Here is a 14868-nt window from a genome sequence, read left to right as displayed (position 1 = left end):
TTTATCTGGTCACTTATTTCCATGAACTTGCTAGCAACTTGCCTAGCTTTGAAATCTTTGCAACTGATCTAACAAGTTAGAAATTATTGAGAGGACAGACAGACAGTCACAAAGACAGTATGATCACAAAAGCCTTATTTTTGAAGGAAACCAACCAAAAAGCACATTGTTGAACTTGTGCGCTGTTTCCTATGACAGTGTGTACATAAATACATTTTAAAAAATACTGTGGAGGCACGTCATGAGTTGCATGAGATCAGTTTCCCCCACAACTGTTCTAGAGTAGAAACATGGTTAAGTCATATAAAAACTCTGCAGAAATCCCTTTAATAAAAATCACACATTAACATCTTTGAAGTGCTCTGCATGTGTTAAAATAAATACATCTACATACACTAATGAATAAATGTGATGTGAATACCAAGACATTTAGATATTAAAGTTACTTTTAATAAATAATTTCTTGCTGAAAATTATTTCATTCACTTTAATTCTAGACAATTTTTCTGCCTATTAGAGTTCCTTCTTGATTGTCTGATAATTAAATAGAATCCTGTCAAGTTTAAACGATTGCTAGCATTTTGCAACTGAATTTCTAATACAAACAGGCATATGTTTAACTTTAAACATTTGCTTATGTGCCTTCCCTGAAGCAAGGCTTAAATGCTCTCTCTGGTGCAACACTAACGGCTCAGCCCATCTACTGAGAGCTTGCAGCTTGAAAATGCAGCATCAGGTCTTGTACTAGGAAAGTAAGAAGAAAAATCCTCATGTAGAAATAATATCATCTACAGCTGACACTGGAAAACCTGAAAGTGTATCATTCAAATGCCATCAATCCATCTAGAATATCAAGAATCAGCATAAATAAACAAAACGCAGGGATGATTTGATCTTTATTTAGGCCTTCTTTATTTAAGAAAAGTTGCATCATATTCAGATAGTCTAACACAGCAAGTAAGATTTTACTGGACTGATAAAATTATTAACATCACTGATTTAAGGCAGCTGTTACATAGTGTTACATTAATATTTCAGTCAGATTGAATTCTTCTTTGGATACATTCATGCAATTAACTTCTACTGTATTTTTATACTGTACTTTGAAATATATAGGATTGTTTTGTTTCCCCATATTAGACCTATCTGGTTAAGCTTTTCTCAAACAATATGGAGAATGGACTCGTTCTTCTTGGTGGAAGTGAAAAGATTTAATGACTTAATGATTTAATGACTTATTTGATGCAAGAAACGCACATTGAGAACGCCATGGAGATAAATACACATTTTATATGTGTATGTCACATGCAAGCATGGAGAAATAGAAATGGAAGTTGAAACATTATTGTTATTCTTAGCTAAAATCATTTTCCCTCCATATAAAACCCAAAAATATCCCTGCACTGAGCAGAGGGCCCATTATACTTCCTCCTTTCCAAAAGATTCCTCTCCATGCCAACCTCTGTTGGGGGTGAGAAATCTTCCATGCAGCCATAAACAATCCTCCATGTTGCCTCTATTGTTCAGTCCAGTTTTGGCTTTTCTCTTCCTTCTTCAATACCTGAAAACATACGGAGAACAGCTTTTAAAAGTCTCTCAATGAATAAAAATGAAGAGTTTACTTAGAGAGGTTCTTCTAATGCATTAATCTTTCTTTTCCCTTTATTGCTGTTGTTTCTCGCCTACTTGCTCACATGCTCTTGCATGTGCTGCCTCACCTGCTGTGAACGAAAAGAGCATCTGCACACCTGATGGCAGTGGTTGTCCAGTAATGAACTGCACAACCCTCCCTCCCTCCAGACCCTTTTCAAATCAGCCTAACCCCCTGCCGCACGCTCAGCCTTTGACTGCTGCAGGGGTCTGGGAACAGTTAGTTGCCTCACCTCCTCTGCTTACCTGCAAGCAAATTAAAGTTAAAATATGTTATTATAGCTGAAGCTAAGCAGCTGACTTTATTTGAAAGCAAGTTTTAAAAATTGTATATCAGAATTCAGTAACTTTAACACTCCCTCCCATTTAAACTTTGGATTTTTAAATATTTGCAAGTACATCTCCCTTTTCTGAGAGTAGAAGAATGAAGAATCTATTACTGTTGATAACGTGCCTCTCTCTTCTTGTAACGGCCACGTCTTTCAGAAATAGCAGGAAGGCTGAGTTCACTGTAGGGCTCCTTAAAGAACTTATCCTTGCTGCAGGACTTGTCTCTTTTCTATGCTGAGCGCAGTCTGGGCCGGGCAGCAGATTGTGTTTTTTCTGGCAATGAAAACATTCAGCTATTTCATATGCCTGTTCCTGGACAATGAATTACTATTGGTATCTGACAAAAGTATTGTTCTTCTGACTAAGCCCTCTCTGCCAGACATCTCAAATACAAATATTTCTTTTGGAGGTTTTCAGGCCTGCTGCATGCTGGAAAAGAAAGACTTCTGAGGAATGAAGGCAAAAGAGAAGCAATGTTTGAGAATGCTGAGAGGAAAATCCAGTCATAAGTAAGATCACCTGCTAATGGAATATATGCATAGATGGTAGGTACACCAAAAGTCACTTTAAAAACATAGTTAATTAATTCCAATATGGGAAACAACAAATCATAATCATAGAATGGTTTGGGTTGGAAGGGACCTTGAAGACCATCTAGTTCCAATCCCCCTGCCATGGGCAGGGACACCCTCCACTAGACCATGTTGCCCAAAGCCTCATCCAACCTGGCCTCGAACTCTTCCAGGGATGGGGCATCCACAACCTCTCTGGGCAACCTGTTCCAGTACCTCTCCACTCTAACAGTAAAGAATTTCTTCCTAATATCTAATGTAAATCTACGCTCCTTCAGTTTAAAGCCATTACCCCTCGTCCTATCACTACACACCCTTGTAAACAGTCCCCAACCAGATTTCTTGTAGGCCTTCTCCTTTAGGTACTGGCAGGCTGCTATAAGGTCTCCCCAGAGCCTTCTCCAGGCTGAAAACCCCCAACTCTCTCAGCCTGTCCTCACAGGAGAGGTGCTCCAGCCCTCTGATCATCTTCGTGGCCCTCCTCTGGACTTGCTCCAACAGCTCCATGTCCTTCTTTTGTTGGGCACCCCAGAGCTGGACGCAGTACTCCAGGTGGGGTCTCACAAGAATGGAGTAGAGGGGCAGAATCACCTCCCTTGACCTGCTGGTCACACTTCTTTTGATGCAGCCCAGGACATGGTTGGCTTTCTGGGCTGCAAGTGTGCATTGCTGGGTCATGTTGAGCTTCTCGTCCACCAACACCCCCCAAGTCCTTCTCCTCAGGGCTGGTCTCAATCCATTCTCTGTCCAGCCTGTAGTTGTGTTTGGGATTGCCCCAACCCACGTGCAGGACCTTGCACTTGGCCGTGTTGAACTTCATGCGGTTTGCATGGGCCCACCTCTCCAGCCTGTCAAGGTCCCTCTGGATGGCATCCCTTCCCTCCAGCGTGTCAACCACACCACACAGCTTGGTGTCATCTGCAAACTTGCTGAGGGTGCACTCGATCCCACTGTCCATGTCACCAACAAAAATGTTAAATAAGACCCCTCTGGAGTTAGAAAGCACAGCTGCAGAGCTGCCTTGCTGAAAGGAGCAACATGAAAACAAATGGGTCTGCACATTGCCAGCAGCCCAAGTACAATGGCCCTGGGTGTTGCTGGCAAACCAATGTAATGGAAGAGCCACAGCTGAAGGTTTAACAACCAAAACAAGAGGCCAGGTCCAAATGATTACAGTGGGTTTACAAGGCTGCTCCAGAGCCAACCTTGAGTCTTCTGCTTTCTGATGGAAGAAACTTTTCCAATAGTTTTAAATGAGCTGTTTTATTTGCCTTTTTAAAAGAGCCTCTTTCCTTTCTTCTGAAGCACTCTACTGCAGTTTGGCAGGAATGCAGATACCCTCCAAACTGTGGACAGACACTGGCTTGTACAAAGGGCAAATTTTTCCTTGCCTACCATGTTTGTGGTTTAACTTGGAAAAACTAACTGCAAATCATTTTGTCAGTAGTGAGGTTTTATTTAATGCATCTCCAGAGGCAAAGGAAAACAACCTCCAAACACAAACCAGCCCCCTCTCACCCTAGAAATCTTCTCATGGCAGACTGCTTTAATTTGGAAGCTTACTGCTCAAAAGCCCCTTTTAAATGTACAGTTTTCAAATAATATTTTCCCAAGTCTCACATGGTGACAGACTGGCATTATTTTACATCTCTGCTGTTTGTGGTGTGCCAGCCATATGCTTCAGGTTAGGTTTATGCAAAGTGTTTCGAGCACAGCAAACCAGCAGGTGACTCACAGCATTTTCTGGTTAGCAAATGTTTGAGCCACAGAGAACTTTGGATTGATACTCTTCAACCTAATCAAGGAAACTGTGGAGAGAATAATAAGGCCATGGTGAACCTTGGAAGAGGTTGGAAGAATGATCTGATTGACATTAGCTCCTCTAAGGTGGAGGGCCACAAGAACCAGGGATTTTGTTATGCATAGTGTGGAATAGCGAGGGAGATTTTCCACCATGTACTAATTCATGGACTTGGTAAGAACATGTGATTCTTCACCACATTATTATTCTTCTTCATACAGGACTTAGGTCAAGTGAAATTATTCCTTGCGGCTGCCTTTTTTAGAAACTTCTTTCCTGAATTAACTTAAATAAGTTAAATAGATGTGAATGTGACATCAAACTGAGGACTGAAAACCAGACTTAAACACTGTGACCGATGATCACTGGTTCTAAAGCAAAACCAGAAAGACACTTTATATCTGGGTGCTAATATGAGCAAACAGCAAGTAAAACTGCTTGAGCTTCTGGTATTAGGTTCTACCTAGCACTGGAGGATTTCTTAAGAGATTTGTGTGTGCAATAAACTACCATGTGAATTTACAGTGTATTAACTGGTGCAGACTAAGTTTCCCAAAAGGGGATACACGCTGTTCATATGGTCCCAACGTGTTATGGGCCCAACGAATGCAATGACAGAATTCCCACGAAGCATGGATTTCACTCCAGTTGTGATTTGCTGTTGCGGCTATTATGAATGTTGTTTGCTTACTTCAGACAATTTGATAAATGAAAATCATCTTTCATAGATTAAAGGAACCTACTTTTAATCTTGTGTTTGTCTAACTTTCCCTTTTCCTGTACTCAGCAATGGCAGGGTAGATGATGTAAAGTCTGCATAGTTAGGTGCACTAAGGTGATCTTTTGTTCCTATTATTTTACTGACATGAACATATTCATTTTCCTTGAGTAAATTTATAAGCAGAAAACACCTTGTACCTGAAAATACTAAAAGAATATATTTTTATTTCTAAGTCTAAGCTTGCTATTAACAGCATTCCCACAGAATGATACTTTATTCTAGCTGCATTTAATGGGTTCATCAGCTAATAAGTAGGTTGTAAACCAAGTGGGTTGTAAACCTCTCAGGTAATTGCCAACAGCTCTTAAATTAGTATTGGAAGTTATAAAAAAAAATACATATTCATAGCTCATCATGCTCTCCAGCAGCCATTCCGTTCATCCGTCTGCTTTTAAGAGCAAGCAAGCAAGGCGTTCAGTGGAACTTCTGTCATTATCCTTTGTTTTAGCCAGCTTAAAACCTTCTCAACTTTCACGGGAGCATACTCAAGTCCCGACAGTGTATTTCATGAGTTAATATTCCTAAAACAATACTCACATTTTTGGGTATCCCAGATGTAGTTGTTCAAAACCTCTCCCACCAAGTAGAATATGTTAATTATTACGGTAACAGCTGCAAAAAAGATTATTTTGACACCTGGGCTGAGGTGCTCAAGAAGCGGGTACACCCACACTCCTGTAACGTGGTGAATCCAGCACACCCTGAAAAAAAACAAAAATAACAAGTACTGACTCTTACAGCCCTGTATTTCAAAAGTAGCTTGGGTTTACACTTAGCTGCTGTAACCTGAAAAGCAATTATTTGAAAGGACTGCAAGTTGCAACTGAACTGGAGCACCTGGATGACATCCACCCAGAACAGACATCACAAATTATGAAACTATGACTGATTTCCCACATTCTCACTGCTTTGTTTTAAATTTAATATGAGCAGTCAGCAAATTTTCATGTTCTGATGTAGGCAGGTATGTCCCTGCTGCATTTGTATTTACAAGGACTACACGCTCGTTTCGTGCAGCAGCATGGAAACTGCAGCACCCTCTGTTCCAAGCAGGTTCTTTATCCAAAGAGCATTCAGGGCTCTCTGGGCTCTCCTACACAGCCCAACTCTCTGCTTTCTGCAGCGTCCTTCTTTCATTTTGTACACATTTGTGTATTTCTGCTGCTTCTCCTCACTACACCTGGCAAAGGCGTCAGTTTTGGGTTTGCCAGAAACATATGGTTCAGCTTCTCTTTGAGAGAATAATTTCTTCAGCACCTATGTTTTAGGTTGCTCCTTCTTTTCTTTCAGTTACCTAGTATCATTTGGGATCTAATAATTTTTCTCTAGGTAGGATGAACTTTTTTTTTTTTAAAAAAAAAGAAACCGCTTCATTAGTGCAATTCTGCCCAGCTCCACACTCAATATACAGTAAAGGAAAAGGAATAATGGCGGTTTGCTGGTGACACACAAGATTTTTAGCATTCAGCTACAGTGGATTGTTGGTACGCTAACCCAGGGGACAGGGTGTCAGCTTAACTGCAGTGCAGCCTGAAGCAGCACTCCAGGTACGTGGTTTCGCTGTGTGTGACTGCAATGGACACCTGCCCCCTCCGAAGGGACCGACTTGACGTGGTGAGTGGTGAAGTCAGAGGGAGCAGCGCGAGTCCACACGTTCCAGTAGGTGGAAGCTAAGAAAGGGAAATGCTGCCAAACAATTGAGCAAACATCATGGAGGTTAACCCAGAAAAGTGCTCAGTGGAGACTGACTGAGGCCCGTGAGCTGCTGGGCTCTCTTCAAGAATGTAAAGCTCTTCCTTTCTGACCTGGCAATTTGAGAGAGAAGCTCACGGTGAAGCACAGCTAGAGAAGACTCAGCAGCTGCACAGGCTGTTATTGATGGGGACTTCCACATCCATATAATTTGCTTCACTCACTGATACTTCTATTTGTTTAAGGAAGACTTTTGATCACTAAATAAACAGTCACAAGCTCCTGAAGGGATAAGACACAGAAGTCCACCCAAAACTGTTACCATCAGTGCCTGTCACAGAGTACGGAATCCCTATTTAACGATTCTCCATCGCCCTGGAAATGTACATGGTTGTCATAGCTTCCCTCCTCCTTAGACAAGCTTTTATTACAGCCAAACCCTTAACAGTTGGACACTTCATGTAGGAATTTACATGTGTCAGTAAATTAATCTGCACAATCTAAAAGCAGACTAAAACCCCTTTCTCCAAATGAGTTCACATATGGAAAATGATCTCCGTACTTTACAGTTATTTCCCACAACATTCTTCTGTGCCAGAATTAACTTGACAAGATAAAGGTATCTGCGAAAAAAATAAAGGGTCCCTGTGTAACCCAATGTAACAGGAGGTATCATGTTCCTCTGGAATGAAGAAAAAGATGGGACAGTAGGGCAGAAGGTAATGTGATGTCCTCTACTCCCAGGTTGGTTTAGCAGGGAGTGTCTATTACTGCCTAACGTTTTTCAGTTTCATTTGCTTCTGGCTTATGATCATTCTGTGAAAAACAAGTTCCAAGGAAAGAGTTTGAAAAAAAGCCAGTGCTTCTTTTTCAAGTATTTTCTCTGGTGTGGTGAAACCGCCCACCATATAAAGCACCTTCACAGAGGGACTTTTCAAGGGACCTTCTAAACTGCATCTATGTAGCCAACTTCTTGAACCAAGTGGAAGTGGCATTTGCTGGAAGGCATTCATGCTGGAAAGAGGAAATATTTTATATCCAACCACTGAGTCACTGATGCGCTCCCGAATGTCAGTGATCTCTGGCTAGTTCACAGTCTTTGAGTACAGCTCACGCACTCTGCTCTTTGCTGCCCATTCATTCTTTGGTGATACTGCTTGTGAGTTCAGCATAGCTGTTGTACGCCTGTCCCTGGTGCAGCCACGCCGTATCAACTCATGCTTTGAGCAAAAGACGTACCAAGCACCAGTCGGGAGACAACGGTCCCAAACTCACCTCATCGGCTGCCCTGATCTTCCTTAAAACGAGCTGTACTGTGCTGCTTGCTACATTGGGATGGAGTAACATCAGCCTTCTCTCCACTGAGCAGGGACACATGGACTATCCCTGCATTGTCTATACCACAAACGGAAGCAGCAAAGGGACGACTGCTGCCATGGAAACCTCACCTGATGGCCTTTCTTAGCGGGTTCGTTCCTGCTTGAATACAAGCTATCTCAACGCCACACAATAAAAGGCTGATCAACCATAGGCATAAAGCTTCCACACAAGATTGCTGATTACTAATGTTAATGAATGCCTTCAATGTGGCAATTCTAGTAGTCATTATTCTTGTCCAACCTCATTATTAGATAAGCACAGGAGAGCATGCATTAAGATTTACTTAGGAGTGCAAATCTAGATCCAGTTTAAGACCCTGTTATTGAACAGGTATAAAAAATGGGTCATTTAGATAAAAATAAACTGAATGTGCTACAGGTCATTGAGGTCGTTTAGGCATTTGTTAGAATTCGTAAAAAAAAAGAAGGAATGGAAATATTCACACATTGTATTCAAATTAAAATATCTGTTAAAAAAAGTGGTAATTTTCGGAAATGTTCAACCAGCTGGTGTAGAAATCAGAAAAAGCTATTTGAAAACACACAATGTTGCTTCTTTTTCAAAAATCTGTCAAAAATTTGACTTTGTGGCTGTTTTTCACTTCTAGTATACAGTAGATGTTGTGCATCTCTCCTATCAGTCAGGAGGAAATGAAAACTTTACAGAGAAGATACACGTACATTTATTCTTTGGCTCTAGATCTTTTGTTAATGAGGAAAAGTAACTGCAAAAAATTGTGGGAGCCTTGTGGTTTATGTGTGCTCTATCTGTCGCTTTGAGCAATGCAGCTATTACAACAGCACATGTGAAACGCAGTCCTGGTACAAGCAAACTCAACAAGTGGATGTAATGGTAGACAACTGCAACACCCAAAAGGTTTGGCAACGGGAGCCAGGTTGCAGAAAATGGTTGCTCCTTCATGACGACTGCTCTCAACTACAGGAGTTTGGATACGCTTCCACAGGCATCACGGCTTGGTGGCACTTTCTGATCTGAACTCAGACTCTCCACCCATTTCCTGCCCAAGTTGAGTCCTTCAGCGAAGTCTGCAGCCAAACAACAATCAGTACTACGTGTTCTGGAAACAGGAACTACTAGATGAGGGGCCGTGTAACTTTTTGAGAGCAGTGAATGAGAGGTCACAGAATAATAATACATGTCATAAAATGGCTGAAGAGCTCCCAATGCTCTTCTTCATAACAGAAGAAGCACTTCAACAGAACTCAGAGAAAGAAATTCAAATCTGATAAAGGAAATATCTCTCTGCATGATACCTAATTAACCTCTGGAATGCTCTACTCTATCTTTCAGTGATAGATCAAGATATTCAAAAAAGTTTTGAAGTATACCAGTTTGGAAGTCTACTTAGTCAACTCTTCTCTGGGCCATATCATGCAACTGTAGTAAGCCTCTCAATTCAGGAGATGGTACAAGCAATATGAATGTGTACAGTTATGCTTAAGTTGCAAGAGTAGAAAATACGTAAATCATCAAGACAGAAGGATTCAAGCCCTTATAGGCCAATTATTCCAAAATGGCCTGCTAAATTTTTTCCTGAAGCACCTGACATTAGCTACAGCTAGAGCCTGTGGATACATGACTACTCTGAACTACTATGGCAGTTCCTTTCTGGTTACTTCTTGCAGTAGCAAATCCTTTCCCACATCTTCTGTGTCGTTCAGGTTTCCAGTGAAAGGCAGAAAGGAAGGCTGAATCTTTGGTCCCAAACAAATCCTAGGCCAGCTCCTGTTGTGGCTGCTCTTTACCAAACAACAGAACACGGGCATTTTCTGTGCTTTTATTTCATGATCTTTCCTAGCAGCAATCTCTTCCACAGAAAGTGAGAACTTTACCCAAAACTATTACATTGTGGAATGTCTCCCAAAGGAGGTGACGGGCTTATAGCAGCTGAGTCATTCAAAACTTGAATGAACAAATCATTTGTGGTTACAGAGCAGGGACCAACCCTGTGCTTTCAGAGGCAGGAGCACAATGACCCACACTAGATTTGTTCTACTTTTGGTTTCTAATACTGACTGAAGAGATGTTAGGCACATTTTCATGAATCCTTATGATTCTTCTTCCTTTTTTTTCCACCCAAAACATAGGACAGCTTGTTTTGTATCTAATCAGTATTGTTAAGTTCTCAGCCACTTTCAGATGCTGCGCTCCTTATAAAGACAGCCAGCCAGGTGTAAGTCACCTACACTGAGAATGCATGTTGTATAGAAATTTTAAATACAAAAAAATAAACTCTATAAACAGTCATCAGGGAACAAAAGCATCAGGAAATAAAAGCAATCATCCCTTCTTGAACATTCCAGTTTCTTATGCTGGATTCTTCTCCATTGATCGGTGCTGAACAATATGTGGGTCATAGGACTGTGCTACTGGTATGGGGTGGCTTATGCAGTCAGAAGAAGACGAGTCTTGGAAAACTGCAGCTGCAAATAACGTCACATGCAAAAAATAGCATGACATGGTGCTGGCATCCTCTGGGATGAACAAAGCTTAGCAGAAATTTGTGTTTATGAACAGGTAGCTAGAATGACAGAAACTCCACAGATTTGCTGCAAGGTGTTGTCATCTTTGGAAGTAATGTATTTTGATAAATAATATTTCATTTTAAATATAGTAATGGTTGCTATGCCTCCTTGAGCTATATTTTAAGGAGCTGCACAAGCAAGAATGTATTATCCATGCATGTCATCTGTGATTGTACTGTTGCTTTGACTGAAACATTTGAGGATGTGGAGGTGGAGTGGAGCCAGAATCTAACAGTCCATAATGGCTATGGCAGACTTAACATGCTGAGGATCCAGGCAGCCTTCTCTCTCTGAAAGCACTTCTGCTCTCCCACCCTCCTTCTGGGCCAGGTACATGGGACACTAATCTTCTGGCCTGTTTCTGCTGCTTCTACTTCTTCCTACTCTTTCCTGTTCTGAGTAGCTCTGGCTCCAACTCTTTTCTCCTCCTCTGCATTGTCTCATCTATCACGCAGCTCTCCATCAGCCTTCCACTCTGATTTCAAAGCCTGTCTCTCTGTCCCCCTCCCAGCGTTTCCCACTTACTTGCATGATTTCAGCTTTCAAGCTGCTGACCTGAGAGCTGCACATTTCCTTATTAATTTCTCTTGGTTCTAGTTAATCTCTTTTATTGCCTCAAGGACTTTTCACTTGCTATTCCCCAACCACTGATTCCTCTGATCTCAACTGAACTTCCGTCCTCAGTGCTCACTTCCAAAAGCATTCATGTCCCCCTCCCTACATACACCTCAACATACCCTACACAGTCACGCTGTGTCTCTCCAGCTCCATTGGAACCAGCAACCTCAGAAATCCTTCTGGTTTCTCAGTCCTGCCCTTCTTTATTGATACGGCTGTCAACTCCCATTAAGGTTCAGGCTCTAACTCTCCACTCCTCTCTTCTGAATGTCAAGGTTTGTCCTAGCAGTCCGCAGTCTTTGCCAACATCTGCTCTTTCTGATCTTCCTCTCCTTCTATGGAGAACCACTAGTGGAAATCCTACAGAAAGGCTGACAGCATCAATCTCAAATTCCTTCCAAATTCCCATTGTACATTCCTTTCTTAAATCTGTTCAAGAATTCAGCAAATTAACCCATCTAAACTCTGTCCCTCAGCAAATCTACAGAACTCTCCTAAAGTCACTTCAAGAGAAACTTTATTTTCAAATGAAAGTTTAAAGGTACTTGAACTCTTTAAACAGATTTATATAAGAATGAAAGAATGAATCGATTCCAAGCTTGGCACATGTGGAGGCAGCTCCTATTGGATTTGAGATAGCAACACGAGAACCGATCAAGTCTTTTGCTCCCAAACACGTAGCTCAGCATGACTAGAGCAGTGGAGTCAGGTTCTTAGGGTCTGGTTTTTTGGCATCCTGAAGCACTCAAAAGCAGAGGGAACAAGAAAAACTTTTTAAATAAACGTATTTGTCTCAGTTTATTTTAGGGACATATTAGGCTCTGATATTAGTTACCATGAGGTCATTCTTATTACAAGGAGCAACACATTTCTGGCTCTTTTCTGTTCCTTGACAACCAACTCCATACACCCATTGGCAGTATTTTCTGGTAGTACTGGCAAGCTCTTGTCTAGATTTAACAATTCAATACAAATTGTGACCTTTTCAAGCCATGCTAAATAAAGCCAATTGGCCTTTCCCATCTTATCGCATGGCCTTGATCCTGAAAGTCCATGTATGGTTTGCAACAGGCAATGCAAGTCTGTGAATGCTCTGCCTGGGCACAATTCCTTGAGAGCAAGGGAGAGCTCTCCCTCACAGACAGCGCATGAGCTAAGTGTGCCTACTCAAATGCTCTCTGACTGAAGGGAGAAAATGCAAAAAAAAAGAAAGAAAAATAGAAAAAAGGTTTTACTCTTCAAAAAAGGATGTTTCTCAGGTAACATGTCTCTCAATAAAGCTCAGGGGATATCAAGTTATTTAGCTATGTGCTTCCAATTTCAGTGATTCTATTCAGAATTGTTTGCCTGTTTTCTCATTTATCAAATATATATAATAAAAGGTTGCTACTCCACCATCTCTTTCCTATGTGAACGATTCAGTCACATATGAAATAAAATAGAAGCTGTCCTCTACTTGGAATTGAAAAAAAATGCATTAACAGAATCAAACCTAAACAATATCCTCCTGTATGCTGCTTTACAGTACGAAGTGCAACATGATACGTGTTATCATGGCAAGAAGGTTTCAGCGAGGTGGGGAGACAGTTCAAAATTAAATGGTAAAACAGAGAACATCTGATTAGCAACTGTCTCCACTGTATACTGAGAGAGTTGCAGTGAAAACACTTCCGCTGAGGAAAAATGACGAAGGGAGGACAAATTCTCAAGCAGCAGATCCCTAACTTCTAGATAAAAAAAACATAACCCAAGACCTAAGCCCCAGCAGGGGACCCATGGACAACCAAAGGTACAAAGGAAAGAAGTTCCACCATGCTGCATGTAACTGGGTCATTTGCAGGTGTAGTCTCATTTTAATCCACTGCACTAACCTTAAGGGATCTAAAAGGTACACCAACAAGGGCAGCAAATCCAAATTAAGTAATTCCAAACCCTCTAAGTGATTAAGGTGTCTACTTCAAGGTAGTGACTTAGCACCAGGAAGACAGTGGACCTCAGCTGCGAAAGGTAGGCACACTCTGAGAGGGATGAACCCCCCCCCCCCCTTTTCATACTTTCTGGTAAATTTTCCCAACAAGTGAATGTTAGATACCTTGTATTGATATCATCAAGCCAAGATTTGGCCTCAACCAAATGTTGGATAGAGGCTTCAATAGCACTTGTAGGCTGAAGACATGCAGAGCTTGAAGATGATGGCACAGTCTGCCCCCAGTCTTCCCCAAAAACCTTCTTTTGTAAGAGTAGAAGGCGAAAAGGGCTGTAAGTGCGGAATTTAGCAGGATGACCTTTAGGCTGAATAAGCAATTAATTGTCTCAGACCATCTTCAGAGAAATCACAACTTGGAAGAAGGTGAGTCACTTGAGAGTAGCCCTGTCCATTTTGGAAATAATGTTATGTGTAGGCAAAACCAACAAACAGCAAAAGCTTAGTAGTTACTAAAATCTGCTTAGTAGTTAAGCAGTTAGTTTCTTAATGCAGAATCTTCTTCCCCTGCTTTACTTGTCCTACAATTTCCTTTTGCCTTGTACTTGTAGGATGTAGATGCATTGTAGTAGGCAGGATCAAGCCATATGAGTATCACACTGATACTTCAACAGCTTTTTAAAAGATTTTAACACGTCTCTGTTTTTATTTCACTTGCAGAACTGGATTGCTTCAATTTTCTGTTCCTACTGAATACTATTGCATGTGCCTACTCAGTTTTTGAGAAAACAGGAGTTGCCATAAAGATCACAGGTACAGTACCTCTGCCAACCTGTCTCTAGGCACCCTTCAGAGGAAGGTCGAGAAATACCACAGTTACGCATTATTATATATGGGTTAAAAAATATAGTTTCTTTCTCCTGAAGGAACCATTACGTGCCTTTTTGCATGAGGCTGTCCTTACCTTACAATTACAATTATTATTCTTTTTTTAAGAAGGATATGTATGTTTATAAAAGCAAATGGCAGAATGTGATTGTTGTCCTGGGACACAACATCCCACTTCAGCTGGATTACTAGGTTTTTATGATCATTGAGTGTGTGTGGACGTGTATGAATAATGGCCTCTCTTTCATTGGACTGAAGGGGCAAGTTGCATAGTTGAAGCAGTATGGCAGTACCGCCTTCAGCCTGTGTTCCTCTCTCATTAGTTTGATCTCATTTGACTGGTGAAAAAAGCAGTATTATCCACAATTTTAAAGAACATCCTCTTAGCTGAGGGAAGGGTGTTGTGAGGTGAGAAGAAAGAATATAAGAAGTAAACAAGGGGTCATGAAATGTTTGCAGAAAGGATAAAGGATATATGGTGTCAAAGGAGCATTGTAAATAAAACAAAGGTTTAGTGAAAAATAAAATGCTTGAATGGCCAAAGTAAATTAACTCTGTCATGTAAGTCAGGTGCTTGAATAGACACTGCCCAAAGACTTAATTTAATGTTGTATAGGAAAGTTTATTTCTGTTTAAGTTTAATTTTTCACAAACATTTGCATTTTTTAAAACAAAGTTCAGAGTGT

The 14868-nt window shown here is 41.0% G+C and overlaps 1 protein-coding gene across 3 annotated transcripts in view; it reads right to left on the bottom strand.

Annotated features, from left to right (window-relative positions):
- Nucleotides 1-888: 888 nt before the first annotated feature.
- AIG1 (androgen induced 1) overlaps nucleotides 889-14868 on the bottom strand; it is a 128175-nt gene continuing 114195 nt past the window's right edge. Inside the window, exons 5-7 of one of the 3 annotated variants that reach the window (XR_012834562.1) lie at nucleotides 5672-5835; nucleotides 2091-2253; nucleotides 889-1561 (exon numbers count right to left, since the gene is read on the bottom strand). Coding sequence is in view for 2 of the 3 variants with exons in the window: in XM_075748276.1 (XP_075604391.1) it covers nucleotides 1524-1561; nucleotides 5672-5835 (202 nt within the window). In the remaining variant the exon portion in view is untranslated. The remainder of the gene's footprint in view (nucleotides 1562-2090; nucleotides 2254-5671; nucleotides 5836-14868) is intronic. The other 2 variants (XM_075748276.1, XM_075748277.1) reach the window with 2 other exon arrangements.

This window comes from Balearica regulorum, chromosome 3 (genome assembly GCF_011004875.1).
Source record: "Balearica regulorum gibbericeps isolate bBalReg1 chromosome 3, bBalReg1.pri, whole genome shotgun sequence".
Taxonomy (NCBI): Eukaryota; Metazoa; Chordata; class Aves; order Gruiformes; family Gruidae; genus Balearica; species Balearica regulorum.
The sequence above is the reverse complement of the archived record's forward strand: the minus strand, read 5'-3'. Positions and strand labels throughout refer to the sequence as shown.